At 28.3% G+C, this 25,332-nt stretch overlaps 1 protein-coding gene across 1 annotated transcript; it reads left to right on the top strand.

The window, feature by feature from the left end:
- On the top strand, positions 1-25,142 carry PCID2 (PCI domain-containing protein 2). The gene is made up of 15 exons (XM_043056472.3): positions 1-248; positions 1,517-1,558; positions 4,632-4,753; positions 4,996-5,061; positions 5,251-5,347; positions 6,504-6,601; positions 7,929-8,004; positions 9,869-9,963; positions 10,104-10,150; positions 16,684-16,784; positions 17,783-17,856; positions 20,384-20,509; positions 21,324-21,390; positions 22,155-22,223; positions 24,956-25,142. The coding sequence occupies exons 1-15, from the start codon at positions 213-215 to the stop codon at positions 25,046-25,048; spliced, it is 1,209 nt and encodes a 402-aa protein (XP_042912406.2). The 5' UTR covers positions 1-212; the 3' UTR covers positions 25,049-25,142.
- Positions 25,143-25,332: the final 190 nt, after the last annotated feature.

The raw sequence follows: 25,332 nt of genomic DNA, 5'->3' as shown, positions 1-25,332 counted from the left end.
TAGCATTTGATTATTAATTATGATTTTTAGAATTCTAATATAAAAACAGATGACAGGCAGAACATTTTCGTTTCTTGTAAATTTTTGATGAGCAGAAACTTTTTAGACCATTCCCATACCATTTGAGAACTTAACTGGTTATTCTTTAATTTCCATTTAGTTGTTTATATTTCCTTCTGCAGTAGAGTGAATAACACATTACATGTCTAAAGATGTCACATTTATCTCTTAATCAGTACCTTAGCAAAGTATGATTTATATTTATTACTTAAATTTGTACAGCTTGTTTTATTTTTCGATGCAGCATAACTCTTTTTTAATAACTGATGCTGACCGAATAGAAAATAACTTAAACAATAACTCATACACTATAACTGACCGAGTTTAATTTGCCTCTGAGATTTCACTTGTACTGAATTAAGAATCATTTATTTAGAAATGCTTAACCAATATAAATATTATGCTGACGAGGAATTTTTTGCCAGGCTTTGCACTTAATTTCCTGTGATGAATTTCTGGCAATCTTGCTGTATTTTGCATTTTTGAATAATTAGCAATTATTAGGGGTGTTTTGTGAATCTCTTTTGCAAAACAAAAAAACATGTGTTAGCACAAATTTAAGCAAAACTACAATTTAAAATAAATTATACTCTTCCTACTGAAAAGAATTATTTGGGCTTTATAAAGAAAAAATAGCTTACATATTTAAAAAAAAATTATCAAATGCTTTTAAAAATCCAATTTGGAAAAATTAATAATAATTAATAAATTATTCCATTTTTTTGTTATCAATAATTCTCAAATTTGAGAAGATTTTTTTGTTGATTACTTACCTTTCTTCATGCCTGATGACATGATAAAAGCCTTATTTTCCAATGTACCAGCTTACTCCGTCAGCAGCAAAAGATTTCACTTCCGACCAACTCGTCTGACCGGCTCACTTTTATTCACCATATTGGTACTGTCACCAAAGTAATCGCCAAGTTTTGCCTAAACCAAAGGGTGACATAGGATATAGACATCATAGTAAAGGATAAACTCAAAGAGCAAATGCTAAAATTGTTTGGAATCTTGACACTATATACATCCTGTTACAAAAATGCACCTAAAATTTTTTTTGAGCACAAGCAATGCAGCATTAGAATAACTTTTCAAGCATTAAAAAATTATATTGGAATGCATTTCATTTTCACATAACTGTACCATATTTACATCTTAGGCCATTTTCTTAATTAGCATAGAGTGTGCTAACTTAGCACTGCTAAGATAAGTAATACTTAACATAACAATTATGATTAACTCTTATAAACTCATAAACTGCTAATAAGCATCATGTCAAATGAGAAAAAAGTTTTCAAAGATTAACCTTCTTCTTGAAATTCTGTTTTAATGCTTAATATAATTTTTGATACCACTCTATTTCTCACTTTGTTTTATTTCCTAAAATTATTTTACAAATTTTATGTTTATGCAGAGAAAATTATTTGATTTTAGTATTGAAGCATTTTTCTTTCAGGTTGATAACTATCTTCAGTCATCTGATGGAATAAAAGTTGCTGTAAGTAAAAAAAAATTATTTTGTATGGTGCATTGCTTTTGTATGGCTATTTATAATCACAATTTTCTATTTTTTTCCCTCTTAAAAATACTAGTGTACAGTAGAGCGCCGATTATCCGAACTGTTCGGGACCGAACGTGGTTCGGATAATGTAATGTTCGGATAATCAGAAAGTTGTTTAAAATCTAGTTTAAATGATTATTATTTATGCACCAACTTCCCTTCACACTTTTTCTGGGCTTAGGACTGGCAGTACTATCTAAAATAGCTCTGGCGAGTTTAAGACTTTTTTTTTCTTCAATTTTTAAATATATTTCTTTAAACTTTTTTTTTTCCAATTTGAATCATTTTTATCACATTTCGGCTTTTTTATAATTTTTTTTGTCAATTACTGATTTTACCACATTTTTCTCTATTTTCCATTGCAAAAGATATCCAGCAAAGACTTTTGTTTGAAAGAACATGCTCTTTTTTGCACAGCCATATCCCTTATTCTTTTTAAATAAATCAACTGAATTGGATCAACATCATTTTGACGTTCTAAGCAATTCATTGCAATATCTAATGAATTGCATGCTTCTTATGAGACTGTCCACTATCTTGAACTTGATCATGTACTTCTTTCTCTTAATCTGAGTTCCGATTTTCATTCAAAATTTCAGAAACAATTTCATGATCATTTAAAATTTGAAATCCTGAGTCGTTTTCAGTGTCTCGACACCAGTCTTCTACTTCTTCTGCCGTATAACCTGGCATATTTTCACCCGAAAGATCTACCGATTCACAAACTGCAGTTTCGTTTGTTTTTCTGATACGAATTTTATTCCAAGATTTAAGATTCCAAGCACTGTAATCACTAATCATTAACCATGAGTGACAACTACCCATCCCCCAATTTTAGAATTTCAGCACTTATCTATTCATAAACACAGTCCGCTTTCCAACAATTGTCAAAATGAAGCTTGCACTGAAAATTATCATCAAAGAATGATGATAATTTTCAGTTGAAAAGGGGTATGTAGGTTTAACTGTATAACAATACATGTATGTATGGCTACTATAAGAAAACTGCTGAAAAATGTTGTAAATTAAATATGGTCTTCAGATGTAGTGGATATTATCTATTCCTCTAAATTTAGAGAAATTGTCGATAAGTTAAAAAAAAATTCTGAACTTAAAAAAGAGAAAAGAAAAAATGAGCGAATTCGAACATAGTTCGGATAATAAGGGTTCGGATAATCGGTGCTCTACTGTATTTCCATCATTCTTTTATCTGTCATTACTGATCACCATCAAAATGTTGCATATCATCTCTCATATCAAAGGGCTGTTATTTTGATATAAAATCATTTTTTCATCATCAATCAATCAATCATATTTTTTTTTAGTTGTATTCTTGTGTAACCATTTATGATATTTAAAATAATGATTAAAGTTTGAAATATTTCTTTTGCATTTTTAGAACATATGTTTCTTTTCTGTTGTTAAATTAATTGTATAAATTCAATACTTTGATACAAATCTTTTTGTTGTTTTCTTTTCACTGACAGTCTACATATCATCACTCATACTTAAAATGTTGGTTATTTAATTTTACTGTAAACTTGCATGGCTACAATTTAAAACAATATCTTTTGTACCTTGAAGGCATCTATGTCATTTATTTATTTATTTTATCAATATTAGTTCATTAAAGCTTCAAAAAATTCTAGATAATTAGAAATTTAGATTAATCCTAATTTTGTTATATATATATACAATGCAGAACCCGTTATCCGGAAATCAGAAAACCGGAAAACCAAAAAACCGGAACGAAATTCGATAAATTTTCCCGCCATTTTTTAAAAAAAAAAATTTTTTTTCCTCATAAGATTTTAGGATTTTTCTTTCTTTTTTGAAAGATGTTTACCTTACCATCATTTTGGAAATAATCATTAGTGTATTACTTCATCGTTTTTTCTTCTTTTTAAGATTATTTCCAAATATTTTTTTTTTTATTTGGGTTTCACAATAAAAGAAACGGCTTTTTGTAGCGATTCAGAAAACCGGAAAAATCAGTTATCTGGAATAGCGATGGTCTCGATCATTCTGGATAATCGGTTCCCTACTGTATATATATATATACAGTGGAGCATCGTTTATACGACGCCGAAGGGACCACCGAAAAACATCGTATAAACGATAACGTCGTATAATCGATTTTTACTTCTAAAACTGAAACTAACTCTGTTTTCAGTTAATTTTAATGTTTAACGTGTTGATTTACATACATTTCTAAATTAGACAAAGCAAAACAAACAAATAACCAAAGGAGAAAAATTGCAGTGAGCAATTTGAATGCATGTTACCTTTAATTATATTTTCTTGCTATTGGTCTCTACAATGCTTTGAATAGCGAGTTGAACTTACTGCTTTCTATGACGCAATTTAAATTTCGAATCACGGCCAAATCTAATGGCTGAAGCGCACTTGTACAATTTGCAGGAAAAAAGAGAGCTTTTACATTTACCAAAATAATTAGCATCGATCACATAGGTCGATAAATAGCAAAATTTTACGCTTTTGCCTCTTCATAATATTGTCTAGTTTTTTTTCAGTCATCTAGTAAAAATTACAGTCGTCATCCAAGAGTTCTTGTTATCACCCTTTTCTGTATCATTCATGTTGGCAAATTCCACCCTTTTTTAAAATACACAAGAAAAAATAAAAAATTAAATAAACGTGAGCAAAATCTAAAAACCGACGTATAACCGATTCTGTGCGTCGTATAAACGATACATTTTTACATTAAAATGAATAGGAATGATTTGGGAACACACTAAAACGTCGTATAAATGTAAATGTCGTATAAGTGATCGTCGTATAAACGATGCTCCACTGTATATATATATATATATATATATATATATATATTATTCATTTAAAATTATTTTTTAAGTATCTTTTTTAAAGTTTTTTTTTTTTTTTTTTTTTTTAAGAAAAAAAAATTGGTTAAGATGTTGATAGTTGTAAATATAAATTTACTCAATTTCATTTTATATCACACTGCTTAGCTTTTCTTTATATATCTTAGGAATATCTCTCCATCCAAGATGCTCATGTTATGAGCTCCAAGATTTATTCATCCAATCCTGACTCTAGTGTAAAGAGAATTTTTGATCCTCCATGGGATGAAGTTGTTCTTTTGCATGTCAGGTACATATCTTTTATTTTAGAGCTCTTTCATTCTTAAATTATTTCAAAATAATCTGTTTTAAGTTGTTGTTTTTTTTTTTTTTAAATTGCCCTTTTTATGTGAATAAAAGCTTTTTTTTCTTCTATATAACCAAAAGATATTTGTCGTAGGAATTTTCAAAATAAGTAGGACAAATTTTATTTGTGAGGGTTTAAGATCAACTATAGTAATTTTTATTACGTTTATATTTTTTTCTATATAGGTGTATTCAAGAAATGCATGAAGGAAACTATGTAGAAGCCTATAAACACCATTTTGCTCTTGTTCAGTATCCTTTACATATTTTGTTATTAATTAGCCTTATAAAGAGAAGGTTAATAGGTTTGTAAAAGATGGTTATAATTTTTTTAAATTAATCCTAACATCACATTATCATGTGACTATAATTTTCTATTTATGTATGATGTTACTGTTCGCAATGGGGATTGATATATATATTTTTCTTAACTTGTAATATAACATTTACCAAAATCTTACAAACACAAAAAGATGAGAACTGGGGCTTACCAATTATGTATACTGTTTGCTTGGATTTGAGAAAGCTTGCAACTAAGGTAATTTTTTTAATAGATTTATGACCACTGTGATAAGTCTTTTAAGTTTTTTAAATTATTGTCAAACATAGTTTAAGTTAAGTTAATCTATATCAGTGATTCTCAACCTTTTTTTTTGTTGCGGCACACTTTTAACGATTTCGAAATTTGACGGCACACAATGAAACAAATTAGATTAAAAGTTGTTTAATTACCTATTTTACACTGTGTTAAATAGTTTGTGATAATAATTTTGAATGTGACATAAAATAATATGTACTACAAAAGCACATTTATTAAGGGATTAATTATTTCTTTCGACCAATTTTTTATTAGTTAAACACAGTTATTTATTTTTTTGCTAGTTTAATTGTTAGCTTGTTTTTTATAATTATTAACTGTTATTTTTTGTGATTTTTTGTTAACTAGCTTTTTTTCTAATAATTGTTAGCTTAATTTTTGTTAGTTATCTTTTGTTAATTTGTTTTTTATATATCTGATTTTTTAGTTATCCTTTATTAATTTGTTTATTAATTGCATAGCTTACTTTTATGATTAGCTCTTACAACATTTTTTAAAATTAAGTGTCATATACAATTTAAACACTTCCATCTTATTTTAAGATTGTCTGGTAACAATCGCCGACAAAGATGTTCACGCTGTTAAAGCGTGGAAAAACTATAAAAAGTATATATATATGCACTTTTCTTTAATTTAAGCTTTACTCATAATAAAAAAAAAAAGCATTATAATTTTTACTGTATCATTTCTAATATTTGGCGGCACATTTTAAGAATTTAGCGGCACACAAAAGTGCCGCAGCACAGTGGTTGAGAATCACTGATCTATATCATCATGGTAGAGTAAAAACATAAATAAAGTTATTTAAAAGTACATATTTAGTATTTAAAAATTATAAATTGATTTTAGTGTTGAACAAGCCATAACTGATTTTGTTTGGAAATGGAATGGCTCAGGAAAAAAAAAAGTTACTTTTTAAGAAGATCTAATTAAACTTTTTTATGTAAATAAGTTTTGGTAAGTCATTGCCTAATCCCTTTAATATTACGATATCATGATTTGACTGTATAATCCTGTAAGTTTTTAATATTTGATTTTCGCAAGTATTTTGACTAATTTGTTTTGAGTATCAAATAATAATCCCCTCCCTCTTTAGGCTGATTTGCAATTGGACAAAAAGGAAAAACCAAATGAAATGTTGGAGAAGGGAGCTGATCTTTTGATGGGATTTTTTCGAATTTGTGTTGGTGATAAGTAAGTTTTAATTACTTTTAATAATTTTACACAATTTTTTTTTTTAAAGTTAGGTAATTAATAATTCTAAGATCCTAAAGTAGATCACATATATGATTAAAATGTGTAAATTGTAATTTTAAAATTAAGTTAAAACTTGTACATTGCAATAGAAATTAAAATTTACTATAAAAAGTTTTTTATAAAATTTGTTTAGAAAGATTTTTATAAAATTTGTTTGTAGAAGGACATTTATTATGAATTTGTTGACTTTTTTATGAATTTATAAGCATTTTAACTGACAAGAATTCAATGACATTTGTGATTGCAATACAAATATTTTAAAAATGTTTACTTTATTCATCATTTGCATAATAAGTTAAAAGTTTCTAATAAAATATCTAAAAATGGTTTATTTCCTATGATTTTTTCGTTTATTGGAAATAGCATTAATCTTTTTATCTCCTTTTTATGTTGAAAATTTTTTTTATTTTAGTTATTATTATAAGATACTTTTCAGCCATGTGTCGGACGGACTTAGATAAAGGGAAAAACTTCCTGTAAATACAATATCTCAATTAAAAAATCTTCTACAAGCAATTGATTAACTCTTGTAACTAGTTTCAACTCTTTTTTTTTTTTTTTTTTTGCTACCTTATTTTGACAAAATTTTTTGAAAATCACTTTTTTTTACGTTTTAATTTTTATGAAACTCTATATTGAATCATACCGCAGGTATGAATTTTGTAAATAAACCAGAAATGTTTTAAATCGAAATCTAAAAATGTTATGTGCAAAAAAACTTTTTAAATAATTGAATAAATACTTTATTTTTGTGCAAGAAAAAAGTGTATATAGGAAGCATTTATCCACATAATGGTATCAAACATTTTAGTAAAAATAACAATGCAAGATTTTATTTATTTTTATTTAAATTGTGTGAATATGAATCTTAATACGTGGTTTCTGAATCACACAAGTACGAATCTCAATATTTAATTTAAAAAACCACGATCTTGATATTTAATTTTAAAACCGCATGAGTGTGAATCTCAAAGTTTAACTTTAAAATTGGGTTGATACAAATCTCGATGTTTAATTTTAAAATCGTGTGAATATAGTGTTTATGTATGGTTTTTAACTCACTTGAACACAAAATGAATCATGATTGTGACTTTTAAATCACATGAATACATAAGTTTTTAAATATGATTTTTTACATGTTATTTTCATTTGAGATTATTCCATTTTCCAAGAATTCAGCTTTACTTATAAAAGCATTTAATGAAAAGTTCAATTCATTTTTTTGTTATTCACCAAATGGAATTGACTTTTTTGTTTCTTTCAGCCGATCATCTACTGAAGATTCTAAAAGATGGGGTATCCTAAATTTAACTAATCAACTCTTTAAAATCTATTTTAAAGTAAGTCATTTTGATATTCTATAGTAAATATTTAAACAACTAAGTAGAAATTATTATTGTCTCAGTGTGTTGCTTGTATATTCCTCAGTACTATATAGGATTCATACCAGTATGAGGATAATTGTTGCCAACTGCTTGAGAGATATCGCTAAAACCATACGCATGCAGGACAAAATTGTCGCCTTGATATATGTTTAGAAGCTACAATAATGAAAAATAATTTTTTGCATTCCATGCATTTTTAAAACAATTATGCTAATTTTATTTCTTTCCCCATAGGTTGAGTTTTAGTTTAAAGTTTTTTTAATTAAATAACTAAAAGTGCCTAGTACAAAAAAGTTTGAAATTTCAAATTTACATGTTGTGCTGTGTTTTGCTTTCATGCACTGACTATAAAAGTGTTCATCAGTGAAACATTATTTTTTCTCTTTTAGAATTGACTTTATTATCTCTTTTAGGAGTGACTTTAGAGCTTCATAATTTTTATATAGCTGATTTTTATTATAATATTTTGTTCTTACATTCTCTATTTCCTTCATTTATCTATCTCTTTGACCTCAGCATTTTTATCTGTAATTTGAATCTACTTACTAATATTATTTTTTTCTCTTAATTATAATAAATTAAAATGCTAATCTTCATTCATTATGGGATAATGACCCTAATTACTTTTATGGTATAATAGTCAGTGTAGAGGCTGTTAATTGTGACAGCTAGGAAATCATGGAATTCCGGGGTAGAAGGATCGAGATTTAGGTCGAATGTAGGAAGACAAACAGAATAGTTCTTGCGCGGAAGGATGCTCGCGGATGAACACAACCGATAACCACGGCTAGGAGTGAACAGTCTTCTGTTCGATATTGAGGCATGGATATTTTGCCATTGTGGTTGTTGCAGCATCCGAGACTGTCCCGATACTTCGTTTTCCCCGGTGACGCCCACCTTCAGGAGGAGATGCTTGCATTTGACAGTTTAAGTTTTTAATTGTTTTAATAACTACTTTTGAAATGTTTTTTTTTTTTTACGAATAATCTTTTTCTGGAGTTTGTTTATTGATGGGTTGTTAACTTTTTCTATTGCAGAAGGATGTTTCAGTGCAATAGTGTTTTATTTGGCATCTTCCAGTTTATCAGTAAACAGCAGTTAGCAATTACTAATTTTTGATGTGTGTCATAACAAGAATTATGCAATTGTAAAGTTCGATTTTTCTCTCAAGTTTGTCTACCATATTAAGTCTTTGGGCCACTAAATGAATGCCTGGGTTGTCCTATTTGATCACTAAATTTTTATTGCTGGCGTGAACCCTACTTATATATATATATATCCATGTATATCCAGGGTTCCACCGACCTGGAAAAATAAATAAATAGTAGCTAAGATTTTTTAAAGCTACTGAAAAATGCTTAAATTTTGCTTTATTTTAAGAATTACAAAATTTTTCCCGCAGTATTTTTTTTACACTCATACTATTTACTTTAAATTAAAAATTTATTGTAACTTAAAACATCTAGATTTATCTCAATTTGCTACCACTTTAAAAAAATTTCCCGACTGTGAGAATCCTGATATATATATTAAAAATTAAGTATGAAAGAAATTTGTTTTTATATACCAACTGCAACCTCAGTTGTCCATCTTTCTTGTATTCAACCTGTAAGTGAGTATTTTATCTTCCTTTTAGTTTAATGTAATTATTTTATAATTGTGGTAGTCTTCTGTTTTAGCAAAGTTAATGTGTATTTCAACAGGTAAAAGATGATTTAAAAAATTATTGACCATTCATTTTTTTTAAATTTTCTTTTTATGCTTTCAAGCTATCTTAATATTATTGTATCCCTTGATTATACCTTTCTTTTTATTGCAGGTAAACAAACTTCATCTCTTGAAGCCTTTAATCAGAGTAATAGAGAGTTCAAATCTTAAAGATCAGTACCCTGTAGCTCAAAGAGTAACCTATAAGTTAGTTTCCCAATAAAATACATTTGTGTTTTATATTTAAATGCTTTATTCCATGCTTTTTACATCAGCTTCTATGTTCCTCACTTTATTAATTTTTTTTATTTATTTAGTTGGTTAGCATTTCTTTTTCTTTTTTTCAGATATTTTGTTGGGCAGCAACAAATGTTCCAGAGTAAATTTAAGTTGGGTATGTTACATTTATAAAATTTATTTTTGCCTTTGTTAGCAAAACTGTTGCATTTTCTGTTTTCCACTAAAAAAAAACTGAAAAAAATTATTTTGGCCTAAGTGAAAGTGTAAAAGTACATAAAATACATTACGCATAAAAGTACATAAATACAATGATTTAAGCACTAAAATCTGGAATTGAATGGAAGGGCTCTTAAGAACAATTGCTAAAATCCACTTGAAAATTTACTTATCTTTAAAGTATGTTAATGATTTATTAAATTTTAATATTCAAATGAAAAGTATTTCATTCTTAACCTATTCTCAAATTTTATATTTTTACAAGTGCTTTTAAAATCACAATTTGTTTTTACAATTATAAATAAAACTTAAATGTAATGTAGAGATGGAATGATTAAATAAAAATAAAATGAAGAAAAGTGCTTTCAAGCTGCAAAGAAAAAGAAAATAAATATTGTTAAGAATTGCCACGAGGCGGCGCTCTCATCATATAACACATTATTATTCAGTTGCCATTCAACTCTAGAACAAAGAACATCTCTTGTTACTCAAAATGATCTTGTCAATTTTATGTTATTAAGTTTGAAAATAAATGTTTATGTTTGTTACAGTCCGCTACTTTATAGCTCAATATATCACGAACACTTAACAAAAAGTGGTCATCGCCGAGCACGAAGACAAACCGAACACTTGTGGAAATTGAGTACGAAATCGAAACGAACAATGGCTTTGGAGCAATTAACAGTATTTAACCGAAAGCGGGGTTATATACGAGGACAATTGACAAGGATTGAAAATGCACTTCAGCAAAATACTGATTTACCTGTAGACAATACGGACATCACTCAAAAATTATCAACTTTGGATAAACTTAGAACAAAGTTAGAGGATCTACGCAGCGAATGCTATTCTACTTTGTCGGATGAGGATTTGCCAGATTTTGAAGAAAGTTTAGATGGGCTGCAAATTGACCTCGAAACATGCGAGGTAAGCTTTCAAAAACTTTTAAATCCAAATTCTAATTCAAATGAAAATAGTTCGTCCTCTGGTAACTGTAAACTAAAATTACCGTCAATTAATCTTCCCGAATTTTCAGGTTTATATGTTGAATGGTTGTCATTCAAAACGCAATTTATGTCTTTAATTGACGATAACAAACAGTTGTCAGAACAACAAAAATTGTTTTACCTTCAGTCGGCACTTAAGGGTAACGCTAAACAATTAATTACGGTAAATGATACGTACAACAGTTTATTCGAAGCATTGAAAAAACGATTTGAAAATACACGGTTGCTAATTATGAGTCATATTGGTGAAATATTTAATTTTTCTAAAGTTAAATATGAATCTGCGTCTAGTTTAAGACAGATGCTCGATAAAATTGAAAGTAATTTGCGATCATTAAAACAACTAGAATTAGAAACGAACCCTCTTTGCGAAGCAATATTAATTTATATAATTATTCAAAGAATTGATATTGACTCACGTAAATTATACGAAATGGAATTGGGTTCGGAATTACCGAGTTGGGAAAAATTTACGGAATTCTTAACTAAAAGATGTCAAGCACTAGAAAATGTAAACAGAAATTCAGGCGAATTTAAACGGGAACCAACCCCGAAATTCAAAACTCTAATGGTGAAAAACGAAAACAAAAATAATTGTTTATTAGGATGCATAGAATCCCACCCTATTTTCAGATGTAAAAAGTTTATCGATTCTAACGCAGATGATAGATTAAAATGTGTTGTAAGGAATAAATTATGCTTTAATTGTCTCGGATTTCACACTATGTCTAAATGTAAGAAAATTCATTTAAAATGTAAATCTTGTAACAAGAATCATAGTACAATGTTACACGGAGCGAACTTTTTCTTCGATAGACAAAATCAAAACAAAAATACGGGTGTGGCGCCAATGAGCGGGGAAGAAAGAAATAATTCAGTTTCGGAACAAGAAGTTACGCAATCACAAATGCAAAATGAAATTAATAACAAACCGCAAGAGGCACCATGTTTATATTCTTTTAATGTAAATAAAAACGTTCTTCTTTCTACAGTGAAAGTTAAAATATTGCAATCGAACGGAAAATATTTGCATTTAACAGGGCTATGCGATTCTGGAAGTATGAAATCTCTTATTACGGAAGAGGCAGCTAATTTATTAGGTTTAAAAAGATCGCGTTGTAGGTCAAATTTAATTGGATTAAAAAATACAGTATTTCCGATCACTGAGAAGATTTATTCGCGTATAAGTAATGATGAGGAATCATTTAGTAAGGAACTCGAATTGTTAATTTTGCCAGAAATAGCCGGAAATGTTCCTTCGGAAGAAATAAATATTTCTAATTTGAATTTACCCGAAAACGTAAAGTACGCTAATCCTAATTTTTATTTACCGCAAAAAATATCGATTCTTTTAGGAGGAGACGTATTTTATGAATTGTTAAAAGGAAATCAAATTCGATTAAGGGGTAATTCTATTATTTTAATTGAAACAGTTTTCGGGTGGATGGTTACAGGTTCGATCCCCTCTACACACCCACATGATTCCAAATGTTATTTCATTCAGGACAATGTTGATGAAGGGTTAAATAAATTTTGGGAATTAGAGTCAATTGGGATAGTTCCAAATGATAATACAGATGAGGAAAGTACTGCTTTAGCTCTCTTTAAAAATTCTGTAGATTACAAAGAAGGGAGGTATCAAGTTGGGCTACCATGGAAACATGATTTTAGGGAATTAAACGATAACTTAACTGTAGCCAGAGGACGGCTAGATCATTTGATTAGAAAATTTGAGAGACGCTCAGAACTGTATGAAGATTATCGTGAAATTCTGAAAGACTATGAAAATCAAAGCATCATAGAGAAGGTCCCAAAAGACAAAGTACAAACAGATAAACCGCTATTTTATCTACCATTTTCCATGGTTTACAGAGAATCAGTCAGTTCTAGTAAACGAATAGTTTTTGATGCCAGCTCACATGAAGAAGGTGAACTTTCCTTAAATGACTGTTTATACGCAGGACTTAGCCTAAATCCCCTGATATTTAACATGCTTATATTTTTTCGTTTGAATGCTGTGGTGATCTTAGCAGATATCGAAAAAGCGTTCCTTCAAATATCGTTGAATGAGACAGATCGAAATGCAGTGAGATTTCTTTTTCCAAGTTCGAACCCGGCCATAAGTGAGCAGTATGACATAAATATTTTTAGATTTTGCAGAGTTCTTTTTGGTGTCAACGCCAGTCCCTTCTTGCTTTCTGCCACAATTAAGGAACATATCAAAAAATATCAAGAGTTGCATCCCGCTACGACGAATATGCTCAATGAATGTCTATATGTCGACGACTTCATAGGAGCTCTCGACGACGTGAAATCTGCCTTTCAGATGTCGGACGAAGCCAAGAAAATTATGGCAGAAGCAAGCATGAATCTGTGTAAATGGAGTTCAAACAGCAAGGAACTAGTACAATTATGGAAAGATTGCGGGTTCGAAACCCATCCCATTCATTCGGAAGCCAATCCTACAGCCAATTTACACAAAGTTCTAGGACTGCCATGGCATGTGCATGAAGACTACATCTCTGTAGAACTGAAAGACTTGCTTAAATTCGATGGAAAAGAAAGCATTACTAAAAGAATTGTTTTAAGAACTATCGGAAAACTGTTCGACATATTGGGTTTTCTTAGTCCGTACACAATAAGACTCAAGTGTTTACTCCAAGATTTGTGGCTTAGAAAGTGTCCGTGGGATACGGAACTTCCACCGGACATTCGCCAACAATTTATTCAGTGGAGGTCTGAGTTACCTGTCATTTCAAAATTACAAGTTCCTAGAATGATTCTAGACTCCAGTCTAGATGATGCCAAGGTACTTCAAATTCATGTATTTTCGGATGCCAGCCAAAAAGCATACGGAACAGCAGTGTACCTAAGAGTGAAGTACTGTGACAAAATCACAGTTAATCTTATAGCATCAAAGAGTCGTGTTGCTCCATTAAAGAAACTGACTCTTCCAAAACTAGAACTAATGGGTGCATTACTTGCAACCAGACTCGCCAAAGAAATAGAACAGATTGTAAAACGAAAAGGATCCCCAACAGTTCATTTTTGGACAGATTCCCAGATCGCATTGTTCTGGATCAAAGGACCTCATAATAAATGGAAACAGTTTGTTTCCAATCGAGTGAAAGAGATTCAAGCCCTTAGCAATCCTGAATCTTGGTCACACGTTCCCGGTAAACTTAACATTGCTGACATTTTTACGAGAGGAGTTAGTGCAGAAGTTCTTCTGAAAAATGAGGCCTGGTGGTCAGGTCCCGAGGTTTTAAGAAAAGATGAGATTTCAGTGTTTGAGTGCACTAATTCTATTGCTGAAAACTCTTACCTTTCAGAGTTAAAAAAAGGTTCCTCTGTTGAAGAGGATATGTGTTTTGCTTTAACTAATCAAAATGTTATGTTTTATAATTACCTACTTAAAATTACCAATAATTTTTCTAAACTTGTTCGTATAGTTTCATATATTTTTAGATTTATCTATAACTGTAAAAATCCAAAGAACAAGGTAGGTAGGTATTTAGATTCTGAAGAATTGAACAAATCCGAAACTTTTCTCTTAAAATTTGCCCAAAGTGAATATTTAGAAGAATTGAATGCTTTAATGAAAGGTGAGAATGTGAAAGGTAAAAGTAAATTGTCTTCTCTTAATTGTTTTATTGATAAAAAGGGTCTCATACGTGTTGGAGGTCGAATTGTAAATTCAAGTGTTAATGATTATACTAAACATCCAATTGTCCTTCCAGCAAAACATCCCTTAACCTATATGATTGTACATTATTTTCATTTGAAATATTTACATGTCGGAGCACAAACTTTGTTGTATTTAATACGTCAAAAATATTGGCCTGTGAACGGCAGAAATTTGTGCAGGTTGGTAATACACAATTGTGTTACGTGCACAAAAAACAAACCAGTTTTAGAACAACAATTAATGGGTCAGTTACCTAAAGAACGAATCGAACCTTCTTCTCCATTTACCATAACAGGTATAGATTTTTGTGGACCATTTTATATAAAATTTAAAGGACAAAGGAAAGGTGTTTTAAATAAGATATATGTTGCAATTATGTATGTTTCTGTACTAAATCAATACATTTAGATTTTGTAAGTGACTTAACATCAACCGGGTTTATAGCTAGCTTGAAAAGATTTTTTTCTAGAAGAGGTAAGGCCTCTAAAATTTTCATTGACAATGGACGAAATTTCGTGGGTGCAGACGCTGAACTGAAACGGCTTTTCAAAATTATTAATTCACCAGATGAACCTTTGGCTCAATATTTTGCCGAGGAAAAAATTGATTGGCATTATAACCCCCCAAGATCACCAAATTTTGGAGGATTATATGAAGCCGGCGTTAAATCTTTTAAATTCCATCTAAAACGGATAGCGGGAAACTCCAATTTTACTTTGGAAGAATTCATTACAATTTTAGCAGAGATTGAAGGAGTATTAAACTCCAGGCCATTGACTCCATTGTCAGCTGATTTCGAAAACTTTGATACCCTAACACCTGGGCATTTTCTTATTGGGAGACCCATCACTTCCATTACAGAACCCCAACTTGCAGATATCAATGAAAATAGACTCAGTAAATGGGAAAAGATTTCTAAAATTTCTCAAAAAATTTGGAGACTTTGGAAGAGAGATTATTTAAGTAATCTCCAAGAACGCCACAAATGGCAATTCAGTAAGGATAATGTTAAAATTGGAACTTTAGTGTTGGTGAAAGAAGAGAATTTGCCAGCAACTAAATGGTTAACAGGAAGAATTGAGGAAATATTTAAGGGAAGTGATGGGAAGGTAAGAGCTGTAAATATACGTTTGCCACAAGGCAGTATACTTAAAAGATCAGTACGCAACATTTGTATTATACCTATATATTAATTCTTGTGTTAAAATTTTCATTATAATTGTAAAGTTGAAATTACGTGTATGTATATTTGATGTTTTGTATGAATATTGTCAATTTTTCATTTTATTTTATTATGTAATAAGCATTGTAATTAATAATGATTGGATTTAAACATCCAATCGGCGGGGAGTGTTAAGAATTGCCACGAGGCGGCGCTCTCATCATATAACACATTATTATTCAGTTGCCATTCAACTCTAGAACAAAGAACATCTCTTGTTACTCAAAATGATCTTGTCAATTTTATGTTATTAAGTTTGAAAATAAATGTTTATGTTTGTTACAGTCCGCTACTTTATAGCTCAATATATCACGAACACTTAACAAATATGTAAAAGAACTTTCACTTAAGAAAATATTTTTTCCACCTTAATGTAAGAAAAATATAAATGAGCTGACGCTCTAGTATTAATAAGGCTTTATTTATGAACACTAAACACTTTATTTATGTTTTTGTTTGAGAATGTTAGAATTTAAATCCAATCATTTTTTATTTCACTTTTGTCGAAAATGTAATTAGTCGTTTACTCATAGCATTGTGATTAATGTTTTCAGCTGATGAAAATTTGACGTTTGCATTTCTGCATTGCCACAGAGGATCCAAAAGAAATAAACAGCTGATTTTAATTTTTCTCATAACAGTGAAAATGGTCTTAGTAAGTGTTGTATTAATTTATATTTTGCTACATTTTTTATTGACATCAATCTTTGCAAATAGAAAGATTTAGTAATAATAGTTTTTTTTTTCCTTTTTTTTATCAAGATATTTTTCAATACAATTGTTTGTAACCTTTATTTGTTTTTTAAAAAAAGTCATGAAATTTTATGATTTGACAGGTTAAAAACTTTTACAGCCTTACTATATCAAACAAAAGAGCATATAATGATCACTTGCTAATAGAATTTTTTTTTTAAGAGAAATAATGTTTTCAAAATAATTTTTAACTAATTAAATATGTATGAATAAAGTTTTATTTTTAGAAGAAATTTCCCTCAACAAATCAGTATCCACTCCTAAGTGTCAGGTAGATAGTTTTACTATTTGATTGCTAAAATATAGAATTAAATCATTTTACAGGTTGTTTAAAAAGATTGTGAAAATTTATGTAAGCATGCAATATTTTTCATGAAACTATTCATCATTTCCTCACAAGCACACTTTATCACATGTTATAATATGAAAATATTATAGGAGATATGTCGTTAAAATGATTTATTTGAATGTAACATTAATATAGTGCCAAAAATAAATGTTTTAAATATGTTCTATTAAAGAAACATTCAGACTTGTATCAAGATATAGTGTAAGTCTAAAATCTGTTAAATATTTTATTTAGCACTATAGAGTTTAGCCCTCTTGCTCACTAACTCTCACAATTACTTCCCATTATTTTTTGTTTCTTTAAACAGATAGCTGCACAAAATTAAGAATTATTCAACTGAAACATCCCAAAAATCTTAATGGTTTAATACAGAATTGATTCCAAAGATTTAGTTTTAAATCTGGCTAAATGTTAAATATAATAATTTTGCTTGTTTACCATCTATCACCACATTTAAACATAACATTTTTTTCACAATTACACTCTTAATATAAAATCTAAAAATTTATTTCTCAAATAATACTTTTAATTTTTCTCTTCTTCTTTTTAAGGGTGTAATGCCATCCATGTATTTGCTTCAGAAGTATGACCTTATGCAATTTGCTGAAGTTGCAAAAGCTGTTAGGTGAGTTTTTATTTTTCATGTAACTGCTTCATGTCTCACAATTATTTATCAGAAAAATCTGAAATCAGAGTATTAGCATTCATATACTTATCTCAGTTAAAGCATCATATTTTATAAATTCACATAAAACTCATTAAGCTTTGAAAACCTTTTAAGTCTAAAATGATTAGACTGTGTATTATTTTTCCTAATTCTTTAACGATATAGAAGGAGATATTTAGAAAATATTATTTAAATATTATTTAGAAAATATAATTAAATTAGTTATTTTCCATTGTTTTAAGTTTGAAACCAGAATATTTAAGGAAGTTATCAATTTTCAGTTGAAATCATGAGCAACTTAGAACTCATTAGCTTCCCCCTCCCCTCAAAAAAAGACTGCTTGCATTCGAAAACTTTATTATTTGGTTTTTATCTGTCTTAGTAATGTAATTTTTGTTTTGGTTAACCTACCTTTATTTCTATTACTTGAAGCATGATATATTTAATTTTATGTATAAAAAAAGCTTATTACCATTCAGAGCTAATTCTAATTTCACTAACTTTTTTTTTACAGCAGTTTCATTTCTTAATATTTTTATTTATTGCAGAACATAAATATTTCTCACAGTAAACTCGTTTTACAACAATTGATAGATAATTGTGTTTATTACATGTATCTTTGGTCTCTCTTTTAAAATATTTGTTTTAAGAATTAAATTGTATTGTAAGATTTCATAATTTGGAATTTTCACTGTCCTTTATTTGTTGAAAAATATTGCATTTAGCTTTGGTCTCTCTTTTAAAATATTTGTTTTAAGAATTACATTGTATTGTAAGATTTCATAATTTAGAATTTTCACTGTCCTTTATTTGCTGAAAAACAATAATACAAATAATCTGTATTGAAATTTGGTAATTTAAATAACTGTATTAGACATATTTAAAGGATGTGATCAAGTAAAATAATTAGTAATTTCAAATTAACAGTCAAATAATGTACCATTATATTATTAAGATAAATCACTTATCTAATAATTTATAAATAAATATAAAATACAACCACTTTTTTTTATACATTTTCCACTGAAGGAAATTTTTTTAATGATATAGCATAACTATACATTAGCCATTGAATATATTTATGCTATACAGCCTTTGATAAAGATTTTTTTTTTTTTAAATTTAAGAAAAATAACTGCTATTTGAAATTTGAAGCTGTCACACATATTATAAAATATCAGTTGAAATCAGTATGCTGAGTTAACAATTAGAAAAAACAATGCTTAGTTGGAGATGAATAATCAATTTTGAGTTTCTGCCTATTAAAATAAGAATTTGAATTTATTTTTAGAAAACACTTTAAAAATAAAGTAAACTTTTAGTTAAATCTTAAATATAGTTGTGTAAAATAGAACAGGTAACAGCTTCTGAAGTTCAACTACAAACTGTGGTTTGAAAGCATTTATTGCACTCTATATGAATTTAAAATACCTGTACAATGTGTTGAGTGATTGGTTGTTCATGTTATGCAGTCTAATGATTATTAGTTGACCTAACCAAGAAAAATCTCCCTGTATTTTTTTTCTTACCTATTTATTTGGGTCATTTTTTCACACATTTTACATAAATTTTTATATGAATTTTCCTTTTTGTGTAGTACACTTATTCCAATAAACTTACTGAAATTTAATGATAAATATATCTATATCCAAGAATTTTATAAAGAAAACATAATAGTAGCATGTAAAAAAAAAATCTCGTTTGTTGACTGACGAAGCCTATAATGTTATTTGTATGCTTAAGTAGCATACATTAGTATAGGGCATGAAATTTATCCTGTATTAACAATTTTTTTCCTAATTTTTCCTTTTTTTTTTAAAAAAAAATTCCAATTTTTTTTATATTTCTATAAATGTTAAAAAATAACCACACTGCCAAAAAAAATTTATCATGCATTTTTTATAAATTTCTGAAGATTAATAAAAATTATCTTTAAATCCATAGATTGTTAATAGATAGACTGTGCTATATTGGCAGTTTGGAGTTTCTAACTTGACTTTTTAAGGATCCTTAATTTTTGTAAAGTTTTATGTTGTGCAAATTAAACTGAGGCTTTTATGATCTATTTTTCTATCCAAATTTTTCATATTCATGAAAGATTTTAATATAATTTTATTGGTTTTATTTTTATATGACTATAAAAATAAAATTATATTGTGTATCTCATATTAGTAGTTTTATTTTCTTATAAATACTTTATCTTTTTTAATTTAATCTTCAATATACTAACATCGAAATATTACAACATTTTTCAAATGCTATATTTTCTGACTTGTTTATATTATTAGTAATAAATTGATCATGTTAAAAGATTAAAAACTTATTATAAATTTTTATTATGTTCCTAGTATTACGTATCATACTTTTCATTTGGAATATTATATTCTTTTGGCTTAATTTGATTTTCCTGTTAAGTAATTTTCAAACACAAAATTCATCAGTCTATAAATTAACTCAATCAAAATAATTTTTGTATTTATTTCAGAGATGGTGATTTACAAAGATTTGGAAATGCGCTGGAAGCATCGGAAGACTTTTTTATTAAATGGGGAATTCGTCTTGTGCTAGAAAAACTCAAAATAATAATTTACAGGAATCTTTTCAAGAAAGTGTAAGTAAAAATACTCATTTTATTAATTGTTTTCATTACTTGAGATATTTAACCATAATTTACATTATTAAAAAATGAAGGAACTCATCTTAATTTTTAAATATAAAAGGTTTTTTATTCTTTTCTCAAACTCCAACTGAAAGCATTTTTCTTACATGATGTTGAAGATATTTATTTATGTAAGAATTTTTAATTATTTTTGCTTTTTTTCTGTTTCATAACTGTACAATTAAATTTTGTCTGTACTAAAGTCTCAGATAATTTGATAAAAGCATTAAATTAAATAAACTTGTATGTAAAATTTTATGAATCATCATTTTCTAATCATTGTTCATCAGTTATACATTGCGCAAGAAGAAGCAAACATCCTGAATAAATTTTTATCTAGTTTTCAAATTTTCGTGGTCTAGAAATCAACCTTAATGATTCGAAAAGCCTAACCCTAAATATGCTAATTAATTAGCGCAAACAGTATTTTAAGTTACCGAATCAGACAAAAAAACATACTTACTCTGAATTTATCCTTAAAATCTATTAGTAAATTTCAACTTGATTCATAAAAGAATCTTTCAATACTTTCCTTATAAATTCTAACAGAAAAGTTAGACTGACCAATTTTAAATAAATTATTAATTTTCCCTACCCCTGAACTAAAAGGAAATAATTTATATTCATCTTTATATGCTAGTTTTTGTATATTGTTTAAAAAGCCATTCTTTAATCTTCTGTCAAATTTAAAACTTTGTTTTGTATTTCATCAGTTTTTATTAATTATTTTTATTGTTTATAAGTTAGTACTTTTTTTTCATTGCAGATACCTTTTACTCCAAACTCATATTATACCAGTTGGAGCTTTTAAAGCTGCTTTAAATTTTAGAAAAGTAAGTTCATATTTTATTGAAGTTTTACAAATTATTCTGAATTTGCAATATTAAATTAGTGAAAAAGTTTCATTTCGTTTCTAAAGATGCTTTTAAAAAAAATGCACGAGACCATCTAAATTGTGTTAATGCCCGTCTGAAAATGTAGGAAAAACACCGCTGAATGGGAAAAACATAGCAGTGATTTTGAACGGGTGCAAGTTTCTTTTGCTTTGAACCAAAGTGCAAAACTTTACATGATTACTTCTCATTCAGATGAATAAATTGTATCAATTGAATAGTTTTAATGTATTTATTAATAAAAATCATTTTAACTTACTTGTATTAGGAGCAAACAAGTTTTTAAAGGTATTTTGGAAAATTAAGTCTTCATTTATTTGCTAAGGATCTTGGATACAATATTTTCATCATTACATCTCTTTCAGATGTACAGCTGAAGGCATTTATCAATTTAACAAAAAAATGTTTATATTGAAATACAATCTAACAAGCATTCTTTTTAAAAGGAATTTTGAATTGTAAATGCATTCTTTTTAAAGGAATTATTGAAAATAAAATTTAATGTGAAATATTTTTCTATTGTTAGTTTTTAAGACAATGTACTTTAATCTTAATTAGGCTTTAATTTAAGATGCGTATAAACGGCCACCTTCTTCAGGATGCATCGAAAGAAACTTTTTCAACAATCTAATCACTGTGTCAAATGTTTTCAATAAATAAAAATATTTTTTAAAGAAGTTAATTGTATTGATCTTAAAATTTAGGAATATCAAGATGATGATCCAATTGAAGAAGAAGAAGTCTTGTGCATTTTGTCAAACCTTATACAGGAAGTAAGTTTATGCAATATTTGATTATCTACTTTATTTGTGTTATTATCTGTGAATCCAATTGCACAATGGCTAATGCACTAAACTGTCCTTGTGAAGGATCAGGGTTCTGTGCCTGTTCATGGCTTAAATTCTCACTCAGCTTCAGATCAATGGGTGCAAGTGGTTTGGAAAATGAAGGTGACAAGCCACAATGGTAACCACATTAGCACTATCATGCCAATGGTTTGGACATCATAAAACCTTAACTTCTATGTCCACTTGGCTGATAACTGACTATTGCAAGGGCATTTTATTTTTTACTATTGGTTATATATGGTGAATATTAGTATAAATAACATATTATTTTTAAGTAAAAAATTTTATACATGCTACTATCATTATATAATTTATAATAATAACCACACTATTTTATCACATGCTAAACTAAAATATTCTCTTTTGAGTATTGTAAGTATTAATTACCTTCACTACAGTGCTACATTTTATGAAAATTTACAATTTATTGGTGATACTTGTTTAATGTGCTTATGAAAATTTTTGAGATATTTTTAATACCTTTCAATACTTTGAACAAATTTTAAGTGCTTTAAATATTTACTGTTCATGCTTCTCATCTTGTATTTTCTGAATCATAATTATTATTAACTGAGCATTTTATGAAAAAAGAATCAAAATAACTTTTTCAGTATATATTTTTAAATAATTGAAAATAAACACTTCATTATAGTTTGATCATTATGAAATTATTTTATTGCATTTTCATTTTTAATCTATAAAATCTCAAAATGCTATTGAATAGCAGTTGTTATACAACAGTTTTCACTGTTTACCCAATGTTATTGTTCAAACGTATTTTGTAAAGAAAGTATTTTGTAAGTTATTTGTTTGAAAGAAGTTTTTTAAAGATACGGAAAAAATTATTAATAAATGAAATATTTTTTTAAAAAATTAAAATTTTTTAATAAATTAGAAAGCTGGAAAACAAAAATAGACAAAATATAATCTCATCAACTCACACGATTATATGTACAAAAAAAGAGTACTTGTTAATATTATATTAATATACCCAAAGCATAATCTATCAATACAATAGTGTGAGGAGCACCAAAATATTTTTGTATTGAAAATTGAACATGCTAAGCAAAAAATGCAAAATAAAACATATTAAGCACAAAATAGAAAATAAATATACGGAATAAAACACTAAATGTAATATATAAAGCAAGTAGAGAATTCAAATGTATTTACTCTTTCAAAAATGATTTTAAATATTTCTCCGAGGCTCTTTCCTTTTATGCCCCTGTGAGACAGGAATCTACTTTTGATGGAGAGATAACTGCTATCCGAATAGCTCTAGTCCAGTTACAGTGTCATATCGATCTTTTTGATACAGCTGTTGTCCTATGTGACTCAAGAGCTGCTTTGCTTACCATTGCATCCTTAAATAATCCCTTAACTCGAGACATTTTGGATTGTCGCCTCCAACTTGAATGCATAGCACCCCTTAAGAAAACCATTGTTCTCCAGTGGGTTCCTGCCCATTGCTGGGTTACGGCTAATGAAAAGGCTGACTACTTAGCAAAAAAGGGGGCCTTAATTATTCAGACTTCTGCGCACATTATGCCCTTCTGTTCCATCAAACAGCTTATTAAGAGGACCTTTAAGACCTGTGCTCATGAAGAACTTATCGGCCGTACTTGGAGGGCTACCATCCTAAATTTGCGAAATGGCCCAAGACGAAGAGTGGTGGCTGAATTCCACTTGGCCACCGGTCATGACTGTCTGCGGAAACATCTGTCTAGATTTGGTATCGTTCCTCCCCCGGTATGCACTCTTTGCAGTTCTGGTGAGGACATGGACTCCACGCACCTTCTCCGCTGCTCTACACTTTGCAGGAATTCTATCACTGAACACTATTGGGAAGCTAGAGACATGTTGTGATTAATAGACTCTGTTGCAGCATCTTTGTTTTTGTTCTTGTTTTTATTAGATGTTTATATTTGCTGTTACTGTCTATAATCTGCCATTGGAAATAAAGAAAAATAAAAAAAAAGTTTGCCAGATTACAATGTATGAACATAAAAGCATAAATAAAGTATAGTGGGGTCATTTTATGGCACGTTCTTATTGAAGTACTGTAGATCATTTGATTTCTTAGTTAATCTCAGGTTGCCCCAAAACTGGATCTGCACAAGGTAGTAATGTTATCCTGGATAATTCAAAGTTTACAATTAACAAGGTTTTTATTTTATTTTTTGCAGATATAATTGTGTGAACTGATGACCAGATTATATCTTTTTTTTACTTCATTTTCTGTCTTTTTAAATTTTTAACTAATTTTCTTTTAAATATTTTATTTATTAATAATTTTTCTTTTTCTCTTTAAAAAATTTATATATATTTTCCATATTTCCTTTGCATTTTTAAGTTATTTTATGGGTTCTATGTACTTGCATCTTATGTGCCGTAAATAAATTTTTTTATTATTTTTCTTGCTTTTCTTCATCATTAATCTCTCTTTTCTTTTTTGAGCATATATATATATATATATATATATATATATATATTGTTGAAATTATAAGTAAAGTATATATATCAGTAACAGCAAAATGAAAAGATAGAGAGGTTTGCCTATATATTTTTATAACTAGTTTTATTTTTAATGTCAAATAGTAAAATGTTACTATGTATTGAATACATTTTAAACATATTCATTTTTTTTTATTTTATAGAATAAAATGAAAGGTTACATCTCATATCAGCATCTGAAAGTTGTTTTGAGTAAACAAAATGCCTTCCCACCCCTCTCATCTTCATCAGAGTAAAAAGATCTCATTTCACACACTCCTTTAGAACATCACTTTATGTATTTTGTATTCTCAATCATATATTTTCATTAAAAAAATAAAACTTTTTTTTTATCACAATCTGTTGCATCTTTTATTTTGTTGATGATTTATTTAAAAATTTATGTTTGATTTAACTTATAATATGAATGAAAATAATTCATTCATTAAATACTGAATTTGCTGTATATGTAGAGTATAACTAAATCACCTAAAAGAATGCTTTTAAGTAATTTGGGGGAGGGGTTGTTTGCAAAACTACA

Source organism: Parasteatoda tepidariorum, chromosome 2 (assembly GCF_982258835.1).
Source record: "Parasteatoda tepidariorum strain Cologne lab strain chromosome 2, Ptep-v5.0, whole genome shotgun sequence".
Lineage (NCBI taxonomy): Eukaryota > Metazoa > Arthropoda > Arachnida > Araneae > Theridiidae > Parasteatoda > Parasteatoda tepidariorum.
This window is presented reverse-complemented; position numbering and strand designations above follow the sequence as displayed.

Bases quoted from the DNA above. Each gene is read 5' to 3' on its own strand.
- PCID2 (XM_043056472.3), top strand. From the start codon at position 213: ATGTCACATTTATCTCTTAATCAGTACCTTAGCAAA. The intron at 1,559-4,631 runs GTAAGTAAAAAA...TATATATCTTAG, and splicing joins CTGATGGAATAAAAGTTGCT to GAATATCTCTCCATCCAAGA. The intron at 20,510-21,323 runs GTAAGTAAAAAT...TTTTCATTGCAG, and splicing joins AGGAATCTTTTCAAGAAAGT to ATACCTTTTACTCCAAACTC.